General features: G+C 45.0%; 1 protein-coding gene across 4 annotated transcripts in view; it reads right to left on the bottom strand.

Moving 5' to 3' along the window:
- Positions 1-2,140: 2,140 nt before the first annotated feature.
- Positions 2,141-19,179, bottom strand: part of MCF2 (MCF.2 cell line derived transforming sequence) — a 116,088-nt gene continuing 99,049 nt past the window's right edge. For 2 of the 4 annotated variants that reach the window (XM_075260022.1, XM_075260025.1), the window contains 10 exons: positions 16,940-17,065; positions 16,438-16,659; positions 10,462-10,554; positions 9,014-9,092; positions 8,852-8,915; positions 7,588-7,691; positions 6,856-6,968; positions 6,216-6,328; positions 5,048-5,148; positions 2,141-2,719 (listed from right to left, as the gene is read on the bottom strand). In XM_075260022.1, coding sequence (XP_075116123.1) covers positions 2,679-2,719; positions 5,048-5,148; positions 6,216-6,328; positions 6,856-6,968; positions 7,588-7,691; positions 8,852-8,915; positions 9,014-9,092; positions 10,462-10,554; positions 16,438-16,659; positions 16,940-17,065 — 1,056 coding nt within the window. In that variant the 3' untranslated portion in view covers positions 2,141-2,678. The remainder of the gene's footprint in view (positions 2,720-5,047; positions 5,149-6,215; positions 6,329-6,855; positions 6,969-7,587; positions 7,692-8,851; positions 8,916-9,013; positions 9,093-10,461; positions 10,555-16,437; positions 16,660-16,939; positions 17,066-19,179) is intronic. The other 2 variants (XM_075260024.1, XM_075260023.1) reach the window with 2 other exon arrangements.

The raw sequence follows: 19,179 nt of genomic DNA, 5'->3' as shown, positions 1-19,179 counted from the left end.
GGCAGTACTTTTTGCCTCCCATTCACCTCAATGGGAGATATCCATCTGAAGATCGAATATGACACTTAAAAAATCATCTAAACGAAAAATCAGCGCCTGCCTTCCATTGAAATCAAAAGAGATTGGTTTCAGGCAGGATTACGAACTGATTTAGAGGCGGAATCCGTATCAAATTCAGCACTGACATACGTTGTGTGAACATAACCATAAATTAAACATACCCATAAATATAGAGAAAGTGTTGGTCGCCAGCTCTTGATCACTGAATTCGGATGTTTCATTCGGTCCCACTGCCATAAGTGTATACCATCCAGCACCTAGCCATATGTGAAGGAACGTTCTAAAGGCATTTGAATCAGCAGGTCAGTCCGGCGATCACATGACCTGCTGGGGACCTCTTCTGGAGTGGGATTTCGAGAAACCATACATATCCAAGAAACTATACCAAGATATATAAAGAGCTAACATCAATCCTTGGCCACCGAAGTATTTTAGCAGAAAACCAATAGTAAACCCTTTTTGCCTATAATCTATGTGTCTATGCTACCAGTTGACATGTCTGAGTGTTCATTATGACTGTGACATGTATTTACCAATCTGATGAGACATAATCAATAATTAATTATGTGACACAGCATATTGATCCTAAATCTTCAGCAAATGATCAAGCTGGTGAGATAGTATGTGACCTTATCTGTTAGAAGATTGGAGAGCTATTGCTAAGTGCGTCTTTGCTGCTTGTGGATTCTGACGTGTCCTTGTATTGTTCGGCCACTCTATTGATTTCAATGCTATTTCTGCATAGGTGGTGCTGCAAGAAACCAGAATTATTGCTGCTGCATTGACTGGTGGGAGAAGTTGTTTGGTGATAACAGCCATGTGCCACCACAATACGATCATTCCTCACTAGGGCTGGGCGGTTATGACCCAAATCTAACTCGCAATTAATTGGGTATTTTACTTCAATTATGGTTAATGGCAATTGTTTAGGTCATGTCCATTTTAATTCACCTCCCTTTTACAGTATGACTAAACATTGGAGATTCTTCTCACCTCGTTTGGACTGAAGTGGACAAATCAAAACTGCAGTTATACTCTGGGGAGTATAAGCGGAGAACCAGGGGAGTTGATCAAACATAAAATAGTATTACTCACCTCTCCTGGGCTCAGGTTTACATCAGGGATCACTGATGGGGCCTCAACATCATGTGATGTTTTGACTATTATATGCACATATCACAACTCCACATGACCAGTAAGGCCTCTTCAGCAGTCCCTTAGTGGTCCCTCACATCAGCCAGAAGTTCTGAAGACAACAAGGAGTCATACTGGAGCGCAGGAGAGGTGAGTAACACTGTTTGTTATGTTTGATCCCCGACCCTGACCCTGTGTTTTTTATACTCTGGAGTCTAGAATAGAAGTTTTGGCTCGGACTAAACAAAACTGCAAATATTCTAATACCTGAACCAAAATAACCAATGTGAATAAAATCACATTGGCTATCCTGGTTGATGTTCGGCTTTGGTTATTTTTTGATTAATCGCCCTGCCCTATACCTCACCTATTGCTCTTTTACCTCTCAAGCTTTCTGTTTCATTATTAGAGAGGTGTTCCTCAGGACTCTCCACTACATATATACACTCAGCTTAGCCAAGTATGAACAACTTCTGCAAGACGCCTGTTTCATCACCACTGAGAAAAAGGATTGGGCAAATTTATCCTTACCATTCTGAAATTGTCAGGTTTGTCCAACATCGATCTAATGTGTATGGCCCCCTTTAGTCCTACACCTTGTGATCTCTCTGTGACCGCTTTGCCACCATGTTGTATATTCTGTGTCCCTGGTACTCTTTAGAAAAACACAAGAAGAGCTAAACCAACTCAAGATACTGGCCCAAGGTAACCAAAAGTAATAGGTCGCTATATCTGGACCCCAATCTATAGTTTTTTATTATTATGTGTATCTATATGGAAAAAAAGACATTATTTATTGGATTAAATATATTCTCTCTCGTACTTGGATGGACAGGGTTGTTATCATGTGAGCTTCTTACAATCTTATAGGTATTGGCCTCCAATGTCTGATCATCATGAAAACATTGAACAATATAAAAAAAATTTTTTCTCCATGTCAGGGAAGAACAAGATTTATTTTTTTTATTGCAATTTGTCACATTACACCATAAAGCAGGTAGTGGCAACAATGTAGAATGTTCAAGATCAACCCGTCCAGTTCATATAAAGAAGGCCAACGTCAAGCTGCTGTCTCATGAGAAGCCTCATCAAGACATAAGTAGTCAAGATGAATAAAGTGCAGGCGTTTTACTCAAAAACGGTAAAACATGTATAGAGCTTGGAATGGATTTTCTACAAATGTCAGCGCTTACGTATTTACATTCAGTTAAAAACATTTCATTAGCCAAGATGAAAAAATCAGGTCATGGTACTAAGGAGCATGGTAAAAATGGAATCTTCCAATGTACAACAACCTTCTTACAAAATGAGGTTCTTAAAAGTGTCCTTTGTCCACGTGAAAAAGGTGTCTGGGCTTTAGAGGGAGGTCATGGATGATGTTGTAGGAGAAGAGTGGTCGCGATATTAACATGTAACAGTGCCTCTGACAACAGTGCTTTAGCAACATCCATGGGTCTATGTCGTAGTCATATTTACAGGGTGTTTCAAGGAGAGCTTAACTTCCTTGAACTACACAGAGCAGCATCTGCAAAAAATAAGAAACAAAGGGTGTAAGGTGCCTATATGAGCATTCTAACAATTTAGGCTTCAATTGACTTCAAGAGAACCATGGCAAGTGATGTCATCTACAGTATGTACAGATTCCCTGACCATCACAAGCTATATACTCTAGTGTTCTGTATAGAACTACATAAGACATTCACTAAGAAGAAATAAGATACTAAAGATGATACGTGAAGATCAAAAACCCAGTACTCTAAATAATATTTCATTATCATAAGTTGAGCTGAGTAGTAGTAATATGTTTGGGCCTTTAGTAGAAGAAGACACATAGCTTGAGGGCCCCAAAGCGATGAAGCCATGGAGAGATAATCATTAGAGATGAGCGAACAGTAAAATGTTCGAGGTTCGATATTCGTTTCGAGTAGCCCCTCAATATTCGACTATTCGAATCGAATATCGAACCCTATTATAGTCTATGGGGGGAATAATGCTCGTTTCAGGGGTAGGCAACGTTCGATCAAATTATACTTACCAAGTCCACGAGTGAGGGTCGGGCTGGATCCTCCGTGCAGTCTTCTCTGTGCAGCGTCCCCGCGGCGTCTTCCGGCTCTGAATTCACTCTGCCAGGCATCGGGCACTACAAGCGGACACTTCTAAAGGTAGGAGAGGAACCAGCGTTGATTGGCCGACTGTATAGCATTCGGACAATCAATGCTGGTTCTGCATCGAACTTTTCCATTCGAATAGCGAGTGGTACTCGATTGAGTACGAGTATTTCGAATACCGTATCGAATACTCGATCGAATACTACTCGCTCATCTCTAATAATCATCACTTTATAGATATGCAAATTAGTTGGCAAGTGCACTGGGGGAGGAGCCTGATTTGCTACATTTATCAACAGACTACCGTGATGCAGGCAGAGGCTGGAACATCAATCATTAGGTGAGTATTTCAGAGGAGAGTAGATGGAAAATCAGACCCGCGCCCAATGCAGTTCAGGCTCTTTTGCATGTACATAAAATGATGTTTATCTAAGAACTAGAGATGAGCAAGTAGTACTTGATCGAGTAGATATTCAATCGAATACTATGGTATTCGAAATACTTGTACTCGATCGAGTACCACTCCCTGTTCGAATATAAAAGTTCGATGCAGAACCAGCATTGATTGGCCAAATGCTATACAGTCGGCCAATCAACGCTGGTTCTTCTCCTACCTTTAGAAGTCTTCTCCGTGCAGCTCCCCCGCTGTGTCTTCCGGCTCTTCATTCACTCTGCCAGGCATCGGGCCTGGGCAGAGCCGACTGTGCATGTCCGCTTGTAGTGTGGGCATGCGCAGTCGGCTCTGCCCAGGCCCGATGCCTGGCAGAGTGAATGAAGAGCCGAAAGACGCCGCGGGGTCACTGCAGGGAGAAGACTTCTCGGAGGATCCAGCCCAACCCTCACTCGTGGACTTAGTAAGTGTAATTTGATCGAATGTTGCCTACCCCTGAAACAAGCATTTTCCTCCCATAGACTATAATAGGGTTCGATATTCGATTCGAGTAGTCGAATATTGAGGGGCAACTCGAAACGAATATCGAACCTCGGACATTTTACTGTTTGCTCATCTCTACTAAGAACTGCTTCATTGGTTTGTGGTCACAAAGGTATGTATCTGCTCCTATTAAAGGCACTATTATTGGTTTAAGATGTATTTTTGTATTTTTGACCTAATAATCTCCCTTTAAATATAGGACCTCTTCCTCATGCTTTTATAATAAAGGTACTCAGATCTAGATACTTGGCCTAATCTATTACAAAATGAATCCAGTAGTAACATTAGATATCAGGATACAGAACCGGCCCTTAGTCAAATGGTGATTTATTACACAACTAAATGCTCATTGAGTGCCAAATAGAGCAGAGTAACACAGAAACCAAAACTCCACTCAGCCTTATCTGTAAGACCGATACCGCGCGCTATGTTAGCTTAGTGGGATGGAAGTCAGCTTATATTGTAATAACTAACAGAAGCCGACAGATCTGATGATAAACAGCTCACATGTGGCTATAAATATTCACCATTCTATAGGAAATCAAATTAGGGATTATAAAATGATCACATTCAGGAGGTCACTTTAGGGTGGTGTATTGGGAACTTGGGAGATGGGTCGGGTTTTTACTGATTTTGAAGGGAATTTATTCTATGGAAACACTATTGTTAATATTATATATATACATATATACAACAAATATGAAAAGACTAGCAAAGGTAAAATGGTAGATTCTAATGGGAGACTCTTTAAAATGACCAGCCAGCATCAGCTTTATACAGGTGGACTTGCTTGCACCACTTCAAGTGTTACCTGTAATTTTGGATGCCCGCATCCTACATTCACCAATGATAATTTGTAAGTTGTTTCCATGAATCCATCCTTCTTTTTTTCTGTTCAGATTCTTCACCAACCTGTTATCATGAAGACACAAAGGTCACTATGGCTCAATTCACTATCATAAAATACAGTATATTTGCGTTGCAGCTACCAAGGTTGTACGAGGACAAATGTAAGTTTGATGGCATGAGGCTTGGTTTGTTTAGTAAAATTTTTGACACCTCATAGCGATCTTTCATTTAAGGTTTGCTCTCCTTGGAGGGTGTAGCGGCTCATAGATCTTCTATAGATCTGTACACTGCTCTCTCCATCTTAGAAGGAGAACAGAGAAGAACTAATCCATAAAGATGGTCCATGGTCTAAGATGAATGCTTCCTGCATTTTAGCAAACATTTGGAGTAGCATTATCCAGGTCCCACCCATCAAAACATCTACCACGTCACAAAGACTAGTTCTATAAAATAACAGATAAGGATAGGTTCACACTTGCACCAAGCTCTACAGTTGTCCAAATCCACCATGGTACCTGAACAACGGACAGGCATCTGCTGAAACAGCAATTATTCGCAGACACCTGCAGTCCCCATAGACTATAATGGACTCCACCTGGTGTTCGATGGGTATCTGCCGGTTTTATACTGAAACCAGTGGAGAGAAAAATACTCCGCGCAGAACTTTTCTCTCTGAAGATTTTCCCTGGAATCTACAATGGAGACTCCGACGCAGATGTGAACGATGCCCAAATCTTTAAGCATCTATGGGCTTTGACTTCTTAGTAATAGTCTTCTAAGGAGCCCTTCACTCCACGTTTTTAGTATCTGTTTAATAGATGCAAAAAAATGATAACCGTTCATTTTTTTCTAACCAAAGTATGGTGTACATCCATCTATTAACCGATCCACTAAGTGTATTCTGGATTGCCCCATAACACATGAGGGGCCCTCTCCCCTTGTGTCTGATTTTAACCCTTCCTCGTGTTGCTGATACAGCGGGTCCTGCTACTGGAGCCGGCAGTCATCAGCTGGAATTTACAAGGGAACTAGACAACAAGTGGTCACCTCCTGCAGCACCACCAAAGGAGCTATCATGTCAAAGATTTAGCTTAGGTTATAAGAGTATGAAGAATGAACGAAGCCAGTACCACTGTCCCTCAGCATCTTCCTGTAAAAGCTGGATAACATCTCCATTTTTCACCAGTACATCATCCGAGCCTCTCTTCTTGCAGTCAGCCAGGGCCTTGTATTTACCAGGAGACTACGACATAGCATGCAAGGCAATTACAACATAGTCACACAAACAGAGCAATGTACAGACATTCATATAGAGTCGGTAGAATAAAGCATTTCATCTTGGCCCATCATCAGGACAGCACAAACTGTAACACTGCCTGGAAATACGGAGGCCCAAACTCACCTGTGCGTCCACACCCATTCCACCCCAGTCACTGCGTAGGAGTTACCGAGTTTTACTTAGACATTGAATCTAAATTTTTAATATGTAATAATGTTCAGACATGATCACTTCACATGGTATACTATTCTCATAATCATGGAAATGATCCAATACTTGAGTATTGAGGGTTCCATAAAAACAGTGCTGCTTTATTTTTAAGCAAATCAGACACACGGACTGTTATAAAACAACTGTGTGAATAAATCCATTAATTTCAATGGGGCTTAAAAAAAATGGCTAGAACACGGCGATGAAACCCTGTCACTAAGTAATTCTCCACCTCCAACAAAAGCATACATACAACCGATATAATAAGACAGAATACCAACCAGCTGGACGGTGTCCTCCTCTTCTGTGTCTGAATAAGGACAAGAACAATGGTGGCTCGACCATCCTTCGAGACCTTCACATATTTCTAAAGACTGTGACATTCCATGCCATCCTGTGTATATAGAAGACAAAATCCTAAAACTATAGGCGCAGTCTATTCTATGGGTTGAATTTACATGTTATATTAAAGAGTGATGGTGAGGCCATCAGTATTTTACATCCAATGACTGCCATGAAAACCTTCCTATTGATGGTCAGTCTGTAGCTAATCCAATAAGTATTATATTGATGGATGGGACTGTTAAGGCCTCATTCACACAAACGTATTTTTGCAAGTAAAGTACTGACCCATATATTTCAATGGGGCAATAAACTCAATTTCTGCAGCTGTGTGTCTGGGCCGAATTGATGAGTTGCAGGTCCTATATATCTCCGTAATTGCGGCCCTATCAATTCCCTTGAATGTTTGGGTCAGTGTAAACTATGGATGTAAAGAAGGATAGCATTCCTTGTGTCACATTCTACCAAGTGTGTATCTTTTGGGAACGTTGGAACACATCAGTACACATTAGGCAGTCATCCAGCCCTCCCGAAATCAACAGGTTTGGCCGCCATCACTCTACCGTGTATGGCACCTTTAATGAGGCATATATTGAACTGGTATCATACCATATATAACATATAACAATTTCTCGGTTATCGTCTTTATGGTATTTGTATATGATACATACCTTTGTGCGGTTTATGCTGAGGTGAGATGTTTAACCCTTCCAGCATAGGACTGGAGTTTTCCGAGTCATTTTCTTCTGAACTGACAGATGCCCTCTGTAATTTCCTTTAAAAGGAGAGAAAAATATACCATAGGCCCATAATAACCTTATACTTAGTGGTAGTAGCCATATTATTAGTAGTTGTCACATTAGTAGTCGCAGTAGTATGGGTGAAGAGCCCAGGGAACATGCTGATGTAATGCAACAGGCTTATAATCTAGCAAAGTGGACAAGGCAGCAGCTCTATGAGATATCAAGCATGATGGTAATACCTGATCTTGTACAAATAGGTATTAGTATGAAGGGAGGAAAAGAGACAAAGACTTCACACACTTAGTTACACTTGCTTACAACAGTTGTTACTTATCTACAGGATACTGATCAATGGGGAGGGTTGAGCGATCGGGATCAGGAAAGATCGGATCCCGATCGGCGAATGAGCAAATGTCACGATTGTGATCGGCTGGAAAATGATCGGGAATCGGATTTTGAAATCTCAAGATCGGCTCAACCCTAAAAGTGACTTTTCCCATAGAGAAGCATTGACTAGGGTTGAGCGCTCGGGATCGCGAAAGATTGGATCCCAATCGGCAAATGAGCAAAATTCACGATAGCGATCAGCTGGAAAAAGATCAGAAATCGGATTTTGAAATCTCAAGATTGGCTGAATCCTAAAAGTGAATTTTCCCATGGGATCGGGAAAGATTGGATCCCGATCGGCGATCGAGCAAATTTCACGATTACGATCAGGATTGGCTGGAAAATGATCAGATTTTAAAATTGATCTTGTAATCTCAAGATCGGCTCAACCCTATCCATCGGGACCCCATAAAACACATCTATGGGATACAGTATTTGGCTATTTCACCAGTCTCATGGAAGTCAGCGCACATGCTCGGCCGCCGCTTAATACAAATAGTGAACTAGGACTCCCCTTCTCATGAGTATTATTAGGAGGGTTGTAACTTATCTTTCTATATCTGTATGATTATTGGGGATTTGACCGCTGGGACCTCCAAAAATATTGAGAATATTGAGAATAAAGGAAATTTGCATTTCAGTATCTTATTTTAAGGCTCAGCACGGGGTCTTGGCAGTCCGATCCCCTCGATCATAGAGATTTGCCATCATTGTATAAGGTGGGGAGATGTTTTACCTCCTTGTTGTTGAGATGCTTAGCATTGTATATAAGAGAGCAGCCAATTCTTAGTAAATGGTCACTTACCCCTCATTGATTTGTGGCGAGAGAACAACTTGGTCTGAAAAGGAATTTTGCTTCAGTTTCTCTACTACAACCGAAAATGAACAGTGTATGTAAGACATGGCTTACCATGTACTGTATAGGCACAGCGTGATAAGGACAAGCATATTTGAAGTATATTAATACCTTTTATAAGTTCTCGCTGTCTGGTCAGTATCTTCCGGATTTCATTTAGCCATGCTGCCTTCTGATCCGCTGTCTGAGCCTGGAACAGAGATTAGCTACTTGTAGTTCTTATAAGCCTTTTATAAAGACACGTGTCGTGCGGTTTAGCTGGGGTACATTTGGCACAAATAAGCAATTCCGCTCTGAACATTTCTAAAGCTTTCTAAAGACTTTAGGGATCAAACAGATTCTGACAATTCTTTCTGTATATTCCACTCTGATTCCAGAAAAAAATCAAGTTTTTAGCCTGACAAAGGGAGTCCCCTTAGATGCCCTAAATAAGACACACTACCATTTCTAATGTCCATTGTTGTCTTCCATCATAGGAAGACAGCAACAGACATTAAAGGGGCTCTATCAGCAAAATTATGCTGATAGAGCCCCACATATGCGTGAATAGCCTTTAAAAAGTCTATTCAGGCACCGCTAAAGTTATATTAAACTTAACTTTTATATAACGTAAAAGTTCTATCAAAAATGGCGCGGGTGCATGCGCAGTATCTTCCATTACAAAGAAACAATTACGACAAAAAATAGTTTCAATCATGTTGTTTACATTACTGTCAATGGAACGGGCACAGAATCAGTCTGTGACCGTTCTCTGTGACAGTTTAATGTCCATTGCTGTCATCCTATAACAGAAGACAGCAACGGACATTAATAACAGTAGTGTGAACTGCCCGTTAGAATTGACCCTATAAGTGAAGATATCCTTTTAAGAAGACCTGTCCCCACTCCTGGAATGTCTGTTTTAATAAATATTTTCATTCCCTTGTAGTCACCCTCCCCAGTTGCAAGTAAGGAACCAGTGACATATATGAATGATGTCACCTGTCTCTGTCCAGCGACCGCTGAGGTCAATGATTGGTCTCGGTGGTCATCTAAACTTCAGGGCTTCCAGCATTGCAAGTCCCAGCTTGTGATGGAAAGTAGAGTTGGAGCAATGAGTGTGAGTTGCCTTTTTTTTTTTCTTTTACACTAACCTTGGCTACCCATCTATTGATCCAAATCCTCGACAACCCCTTTAAAATTAGAATTCTGAAGTCTCTTTTCTTATAACTCTGTGTTGCGCCGTTCCTCTGTTATTCCAACAGGAAATTTATGAATAAATTAATAAAGAATGTTTTGTAATTGTGGGTGTGTCCCTGCACATTCTGACTCTGTCCAATCAGTGCCGGCAATGTCAGATTGTGTACGGATCCGCCCCTTTGACTGGTAAATCCTACTTGACAACTTACAGTATTCATATCTTTCCAGGAGGATTAACGGAGGAACCGCACAATGTAAGACTTGTAAGAAAAGATGTTTGAGAATTGTTGTTTGAAGGGGAATTCATGTAGTTACATACAAGTCCTCTTTAATTCACATGGAGATATTTAAAAATGATTAAAGTAGTTAAAAAATCAAACCTGTACAACATAAACTTCTTCTCGGCCGCTGTACCAAATCTCAAATTTGCGGTTATCACCCTTAACATTTTCAGTGATGCCGACAGCATTCATCTAAAAGGAAGGAGGAGGAAGGTAAATCTCTGTAATTCCTACTCATAGCTCAGACCTAACATACAATAATATCCAAGAACAAAGGGGGAAGCAGTAGCAGTCACTACCGGAGGTGACCCCATAAGACATAAAACACATCCCTATTCTAAGTGCTGCAAGGGAAATAGGGGCCCCACAGTGGCGTAACTAGGAATGGCGGGGCCCCATGGCGAACTTTTAACATGCCCCCTCCCCCCAACCAACACTGACGCTGAAGACCTCGGCCGACGCCCTCCTACGCATTCCTGCGCGCTCTATTATCCCCCATAGTGGCCCCTGCACACACTATTATGCCCCATAGTGGCCCCTGCACACAGTATTATGCTCCATAGTGGCCCCTGCACACAGTATTATGTCCCTTAGTGTCCCCTGCACACAGTATTATGTCCCATAGTGGCCCCTCCATACAGTATTATGCCCCATAGTGGCCCCTGCACACAGTATTATGTCCCATAGTGGCCCCTGAACACAGTATTATCCCCCATAGTGGCCCCTTCACACAGTATTATGTCCCTTAGTGGCCCCTGAACACAGTATTATCCCCCATAGTGGCCCCTGCACACAGTATTATCCCCCATAGTGGCCCCTTCACACAGTATTATGTCCCTTAGTGGCCCCTGAACACAGTATTATCCCCCATAGTGGCCCCTGCACACAGTATTATCCCCCATAGTGGCCCCTTCACACAGTATTATGTCCCTTAGTGTCCCCTTCACACAGTATTATGCCCATAGTGGCCCCTGCACACAGCATTATGCCCCATAGTGGCCCCTGCACACAGTAGTTTCCCCCATAGTGGCCCCTGCACACAGTATTATCCCCCATAGTGGCCCCTGCACACAGTATTATCCCCCATAGTGTCCCCTGCACACAGTATTATCCCCCATAGTTGCCCCTGCACACAGTATTATCCCCCATAGTGGCCCCTGCACACAGTATTATCCCCCATAGTGTCCCCTGCACACAGTATTATACCCCATAGTGTCCCCTGCACACAGTATTATCCCCCATAGTTGCCCCTGCACACAGTATTATCCCCCATAGTGGCCCCTGCACACAGTACTATCCCCCATAGTGGCCCCTGCACACAGTATTATCTTCATAGTGGCCCCTGCACACAGTATTATGCCCCATAGTGGCCCCTGCACACAGTATTATATCCCATAGTGGCCCCTGCACACAGTATTATCCCCCATAGTGACCCCTGCACACAGTATTATCCCCCATAGGGGCCCCTGCACACAGTATTATCCCCCATAGTGTCCCCTGCACACAGTATTATCCCCCATAGCGGCCCCTGCACACAGTAGTTTCCCCCATAGTGGCCCCTGCACACAGTATTATACCCCATAGTGTCCCCTGCACACAGTATTATGCCCCATAGTGGCCCCTGCACACAGTAGTTTCCCCCATAGTGGCCCCTGCACACAGTATTATCCCCCATAGTGGCCCTGCACACAGTATTATCCCCCATAGTGTCCCCTGCACACAGTATTATCCCCCATAGTGGCCCCTGCACACAGTATTATCCCCCATAGTGGCCCCTGCACACAGTATTATCCCCCATAGTGGCCCTGCACACAGTATTATCCCCCATAGTGGCCCCATGCACACAGTATTATCCCCCATAGTGTCCCCTGCACACAGTATTATCCCCCATAGTGACCCCTGCACACAGTAGTTTCCCCCATAGTGGCCCCTGCACACAGTATTATCCCCCATAATGTCCCCTGCACACAGTATTATACCCCATAGTGGCCCCTGCACACAGTATTATATCCCATAGTGGCCACTGCACACAGTATTATCCTCCATAGTGGCCACTGCACACAGTATTATCCCCCATAGTGTCACCTGCACACAGTATTATCCCCCATAGTGGCCCCTGCACACAGTAGTTTCCCCCATAGTGGCCCCTGCACACAGTATTATCCCCCATAGTGTCCCCTGCACACAGTATTATCCCCCATAGTGGCCCCTGCACACAGTAGTTTCCCCCATAGTGGCCCCTGCACACAGTATTATCCCCCATAGTGTCCCCTGCACACAGTATTATACCCCATAGTGTCCCCTGCACACAGTATTATGTCCCATAGTGGCCCCTGCACACAGTATTATCCCCCATAGTGGCCCCTGCACACAGTATTATAGCCCATAGTGGACACCCATAAACAATTATTATACTCTGGGGTCTTTTCAGACCCCAGAGTATAATAATCGGAGACCCAGGTGGAGAAAAACATTAAAAAAAACTCTGTTACTTACCTATCTCCCATCTCCTATGCTGTCGGCTTCCGAAGTAGTCAATCTTCAATGACGTCAGACGTCACATGACCCGGGACGCAGGCCGAAGTCTGCCCGGATCGTGGAGAGGTAAGTAAAAGTGTTTTTTATGTTTCTTATCTCTCCCGGTCCGCCAATCATTATACTCGGGGGTCCAAAAAGACCCCCGAGTATAATGATAGCAGCGGTAGCGGCTGTCACCGGGCCCCTAATGTCCCGGGCCCTGTGGCAGCTACCTCTGCTGCTACAGCGGTAGTTATGCCACTGGGGCCCCATAGTGGCCACTGCACACAGTATTATCCCCCATAGTGGCCACTGCACACAGTATTATCCCCCATAGTGTCCCCTGCACACAGTAGTTTCCCCCATAGTGGCCCCTGCACACAGTATTATCCCCCATAGTGGCCCCTGCACACAGTAGTTTCCCCCATAGTGGCCCCTGCACACAGTATTATGCTCCATAGTGGCCCCTGCACACAGTATTATCCCCCATAGTGTCCCCTGCACACAGTATTATACCCCATAGTGTCCCCTGCACACAGTATTATCCCCCATAGTTGCCCCTGCACACAGTATTATCCCCCATAGTGGCCCCTGCACACAGTACTATCCCCCATAGTGTCCCCTGCACACAGTATTATCTTCATAGTGGCCCCTGCACACAGTATTATGCCCCATAGTGGCCCCTGCACACAGTATTATATCCCATAGTGGCCCCTGCACACAGTATTATCCCCCATAGTGACCACTGCACACAGTATTATCCCCCATAGTGGCCCCTGCACACAGTAGTTTCCCCCATAGTGGCCCCTGCACACAGTATTATGTCCCTCAGTGGCCCCTGCACACAGTATTATGCCCCATAGTGGCCCCTGCACACAGTATTATCCCCCATAATGTCCCCTGCACACAGTATTATCCCCCATAGTGGCCCCTGCACACAGTAGTTTCCCCCATAGTGGCCCCTGCACACAGTATTATCCCCCATAGTGTCCCCTGCACACAGTATTATACCCCATAGTGGCCCCTGCACACAGTATTATCCCCCATAGTGGCCCCTGCACACAGTATTATAGCCCATAGTGGACACCCATAAACAATTATTATACTCTGGGGTCTTTTCAGACCCCAGAGTATAATAATCGGAGACCCAGGTGGAGAAAAACATTAAAAAAACTCTGTTACTTACCTATCTCCCATCTCCTATGCTGTCGGCTTCCGAAGTAGTCAATCTTCAATGACGTCAGACGTCACATGACCCGGGACGCAGGCTGAAGTCTGCCCGGATCGTGGAGAGGTAAGTAACAGTGTTTTTTATGTTTCTTATCTCTCCCGGTCCGCCAATCATTATACTCGGGGGTCCAAAAAGACCCCCGAGTATAATGATAGCAGCGGTAGCGGCTGTCACCGGGCCCCTAATGTCCCGGGCCCTGTGGCAGCTACCTCTGCTGCTACAGCGGTAGTTATGCCACTGGGGCCCCATAGTGGCCACTGCACACAGTATTATCCCCCATAGTGGCCACTGCACACAGTATTATCCCCCATAGTGTCCCCTGCACACAGTAGTTTCCCCCATAGTGGCCCCTGCACACAGTATTATCCCCCATAGTGGCCCCTGCACACAGTAGTTTCCCCCATAGTGGCCCCTGCACACAGTATTATACCCCATAGTGTCCCCTGCACACAGTATTATCCCCCATAGTTGCCCCTGCACACAGTATTATCCCCCATAGTGGCCACTGCACACAGTATTATCCCCCATAGTGTCCCCTGCACACAGTAGTTTCCCCCATAGTGGCCCCTGCACACAGTATTATCCCCCATAGTGGCCCCTGCACACAGTAGTTTCCCCCATAGTGTCCCCTGCACACAGTATTATACCCCATAGTGTCCCCTGCACACAGTATTATCCCCCATAGTGGCCCCTGCACACAGTACTATCCCCCATAGTGTCCCCTGCACACAGTATTATCTTCATAGTGGCCCCTGCACACAGTATTATGCCCCATAGTGGCTCCTGCACACAGTATTATACCCCATAGTGGCCCCTGCACACAGTATTATCCCCCATAGTGACCCCTGCACACAGTATTATCCCCCATAGTGGCCCCTGCACACAGTATTATCCCCCATAGTGTCCCCTGCACACAGTATTATCTCCCATAGTGGCCCCTGCACACAGTATTATACCCCATAGTGGCCCCTGCACACAGTAGTTTCCCCCATAGTGGCCCCTGCACACAGTATTATACCCCATAGTGTCCCCTGCACACAGTATTATGCCCCATAGTGGCCCCTGCACACAGTATTATATCCCATAGTGGCCACTGCACACAGTATTATCCCCCATAGTGGCCACTGCACACAGAATTATCCCCCATAGTGTCCCCTGCACACAGTATTATCCCCCATAGTGGCCCCTGCACACAGTAGTTTCCCCCATAGTGGCCCCTGCACACAGTATTATCCCCCATAGTGTCCCCTGCACACAGTATTATACCCCATAGTGGCCCCTGCACACAGTATTATATCCCATAGTGGCCACTGCACACAGTATTATCCCCCATAGTGGCCACTGCACACAGTATTATCCCCCATAGTGTCCCCTGCACACAGTATTATCCCACATAGTGGCCCCTGCACACAGTAGTTTCCCCCATAGTGGACCCTGCACACAGTATTATCCCCCATAGTGTCCCCTGCACACAGTATTATCCCCCATAGTGGCCCCTGCACACAGTAGTTTCCCCCATAGTGGCCCCTGCACACAGTATTATCCCCCATAGTGGCCCTGCACACAGTATTATCCCCCATAGTGGCCCCTGCACACAGAATTATATCCCATAGTGTCCCCTGCACACAGTATTATCCCCCATAGTGGCCCCTGCACACAGTAGTTTCCCCCATAGTGGCCCCTGCACACAGTATTATGTCCCTCAGTGGCCCCTGCCACAGTATTATGTCCCATAGTGGCCCCTGCACACAGTATTATCCCCCATAGTGTCCCCTGCACACAGTATTATCCCCCATAGTGGCCCCTGCACACAGTAGTTTCCCCCATAGTGGCCCCTGCACACAGTATTATCCCCCATAGTGGCCCCTGCACACAGTATTATAGCCCATAGTGGACACCCATAAACAATTATTATACTCTGGGGTCTTTTCAGACCCCAGAGTATAATAATCGGAGACCCAGGTGGAGAAAAACATTAAAAAAAACTCTGTTACTTACCTATCTCCCATCTCCTATGCTGTCGGCCTCCGAAATAGTCAATCTTCAATGACGTCAGACGTCACATGACCCGGGACGCAGGCCGAAGTCTGCCCGGATCGTGGAGAGGTAAGTAACAGTGTTTTTTATGTTTCTTATCTCTCCCGGTCCGCCAATCATTATACTCGGGGGTCCAAAAAGACCCCCGAGTATAATGATAGCAGCGGTAGCGGCTGTCACCGGGCCCCTAATGTCCCGGGCCCTGTGGCAGCTACCTCTGCTGCTACGGCGGTAGTTATGCCACTGGGGCCCCATTACATAAGTTTTAAGCCACGTCTTTGTCCACAAACCTTGAGGAAGTGCTTGAAACTATAAGATGGGGTCTTGTCATGTCCATCTCCATGTTCTTCTCTCCTTTTGCAGAATACTATTGCCCTTTCGTAGAGGAAGAGATGTCTCTGCATGGGCTTAAAGCGGGCAAGTTCCTTCATCTTTGTGGGTCCCTTCTTATGAGCAATCCACACACTGAAAGAACCTTGCATCAGTATGCGGCCTAGATCATTTATATCTCCCTATGAAGGGAAAACAAAGATTAATAAGACTAAAATGGGAATCAGTATCTAATTTTTGCAATATACGGTATGAGTGTATTCTGTGACCATATACAGTATATTCACCTGCTATAGAGTATTTGTTTTTTATTATTTTATACTTTTATTATGTTTTTTTGGACAAGGTGCAAAAGTCTAAAACAATAAATGTGGTATAAGACACGTAGGCACAGATTAAGCCAAAATTCTAGCAAATTTCCATTAGTAAATGCAGTTTGTATCACGAAACGTCCATACTCACATTGTACCCTGTTATAGCGATCTGATGCATGGAGTCATTGACGGATTTTAATAGGTCCAACATGGAGACCAAAGCTTCCTGTAACTCTTGCACTCCGTCCGTATTAATACTATACTTTATTAATTCCTGTCAATATACAATATTAGCAAATGTTATTTTATTACAGGTGGAGCAGGCTTTAGTGCATTGTATAGCAAATCATTGGGTTTTACCCATAAATGTATCTTAGATCTGTCATGTTCATTGAAATCAAAACGTGAACTGATATTGAAATAAAATATATGTGTGTATGTAGCTACCCCTTTGGGGGTTGAACAACCCTTTCACAGGGGTTGCCTAAGACCATTGGAAAACACATATTTCCAAAGGCCTTAGGAATAGAGATACTGCACCAAAGGGGCCCCGGGATCCGGAGCTTCAGGCTTTTAGCCTATAAACACAGTTGTATAGGTGTGCTGTGCATGTCAATACTGTTAAATCCTATGGCAGAGCAGGGAGCTGAAAGGTCCCTGCTCTGCCATAGAGAACCAGCGGTAGCACACAGGACATCACAACGCAGGTGGTGTGATGACATCACTGCATCGTGCCGCCTGTGCTACTACTACAGGGAGAATCTTCAGCTGCTCCGCTCATGATGGGAAACCGGTAAGGTGAGTACAAGATTTATTGTTTTCTGATAAGGGAAAGGAATTACCTAAGGGGACAAACTATTATTTATAGGGGAGCTATTATTTATAGGGGGAACTAAATATAAGGGGGCTAGTATTTATAATTGACATCCCTGATCCTCCCTATCCTACAGACATCCCTTATCCTCCCTGTCCTACAGACATCCCTGATCCTCCCTGTCCTACAGACATCCCTTATCCTCCCTGTCCTACAGACATCTCTGATCCTCCCTGTCCTACAGACATCCCTTATCCTCCCTGTCCTACAGACATCTCTGATCCTCCCTGTCCTACAGATATCCCTGATCCTCCCTGTCCTACAGACATCCCTGATCCTCTCTATCCAACAGACATCCCTTATCCTCCCTGTCCTACAGATATCCCTGATCCTCCCTGTCCTACAGACATCCCTGATCCTCCCTATCCTACAGACATCCCTTATCCTCCCTGTCCTACAGATATCCCTGATCCTCCCTGTCCTACAGACATCCCTTATCCTCCCTGTCCTACAGATATCCCTGATCCTCCCTGTCCTACAGACATCCCTGATCCTCCCTGTCCTACAGACATCCCTGATCCTCCCTATCCTACAGACATCCATTATCCTCCCTGTCCTACAGACATCCCTGATCCTCCCTGTCCTACAGACATCCCTGATCCTCCCTGTCCTACAGATATCCCTGATCCTCCATGTCCTACAGATATCCCTGATCCTCCCTGTCCTACAGACATCACTGATCCTCCCTGTCCTACAGATATCCCTTATCCTCCCTGTCCTACAGAGATCCCTGATCCTCCTTATCCTACAGATATCCCTGATCCTCCCTGTCCTACAGATATCCCTGATCCTCCCTGTCCTACAGATATCCCTGATCCTCCCTGTCCTACAGATATCCCTGATCCTCCCTGTCCTACAGACATCCCTGATCCTCCATGTCCTACAGATATCCCTGATCCTCCCTGTCCTACAGATATCCCTGATCCTCCCTATCCTACAGATATCCCTGATCCTCCCTGTCCTACAGATATCCCTGATCCTCCCTGTCCTACAGACATCTCTGATCCTCCCTGTCCTACAGATATCCCTGATCCTCCCTGTCCTACAGACATCCCTGATCCTCCCTGTCCTACAGACATCCCTGATCCTCCCTATCCTACAGACATCCCTTATCCTCCCTGTCCTACAGACATCCCTGATCCTCCATGTCCTACAGATATCCCTAACTTCCCTGTCCTACAGAGATCCCTGATCCTCCTTATCCTACAGATATCCCTGATCCTCCCTGTCCTACAGATATCCCTGGTCCTCCCTATCCTACAGACATCCCTTATCCTCCCTGTCCTACAGATATCCCTGATCCTCCCTGTCCTACAGATATCCCTGATCCTCCCTGTCCTACAGACATCCCTGATTCTCCCTGTCCTACAGACATCCCTGATCCTCCCTGTCCTACAGACATCCCTGATCCTCCATGTCCTACAGATATCCCTGATCCTCCCTGTCCTACAGACATCCCTGATCCTCCATGTCCTACAGATATCCCTGATCCTCCCTGTCCTACAGTCATCCCT

This window comes from Leptodactylus fuscus, chromosome 11 (genome assembly GCF_031893055.1).
Source record: "Leptodactylus fuscus isolate aLepFus1 chromosome 11, aLepFus1.hap2, whole genome shotgun sequence".
In the NCBI taxonomy this organism is placed as follows: Eukaryota; Metazoa; Chordata; class Amphibia; order Anura; family Leptodactylidae; genus Leptodactylus; species Leptodactylus fuscus.
This window is presented reverse-complemented; position numbering and strand designations above follow the sequence as displayed.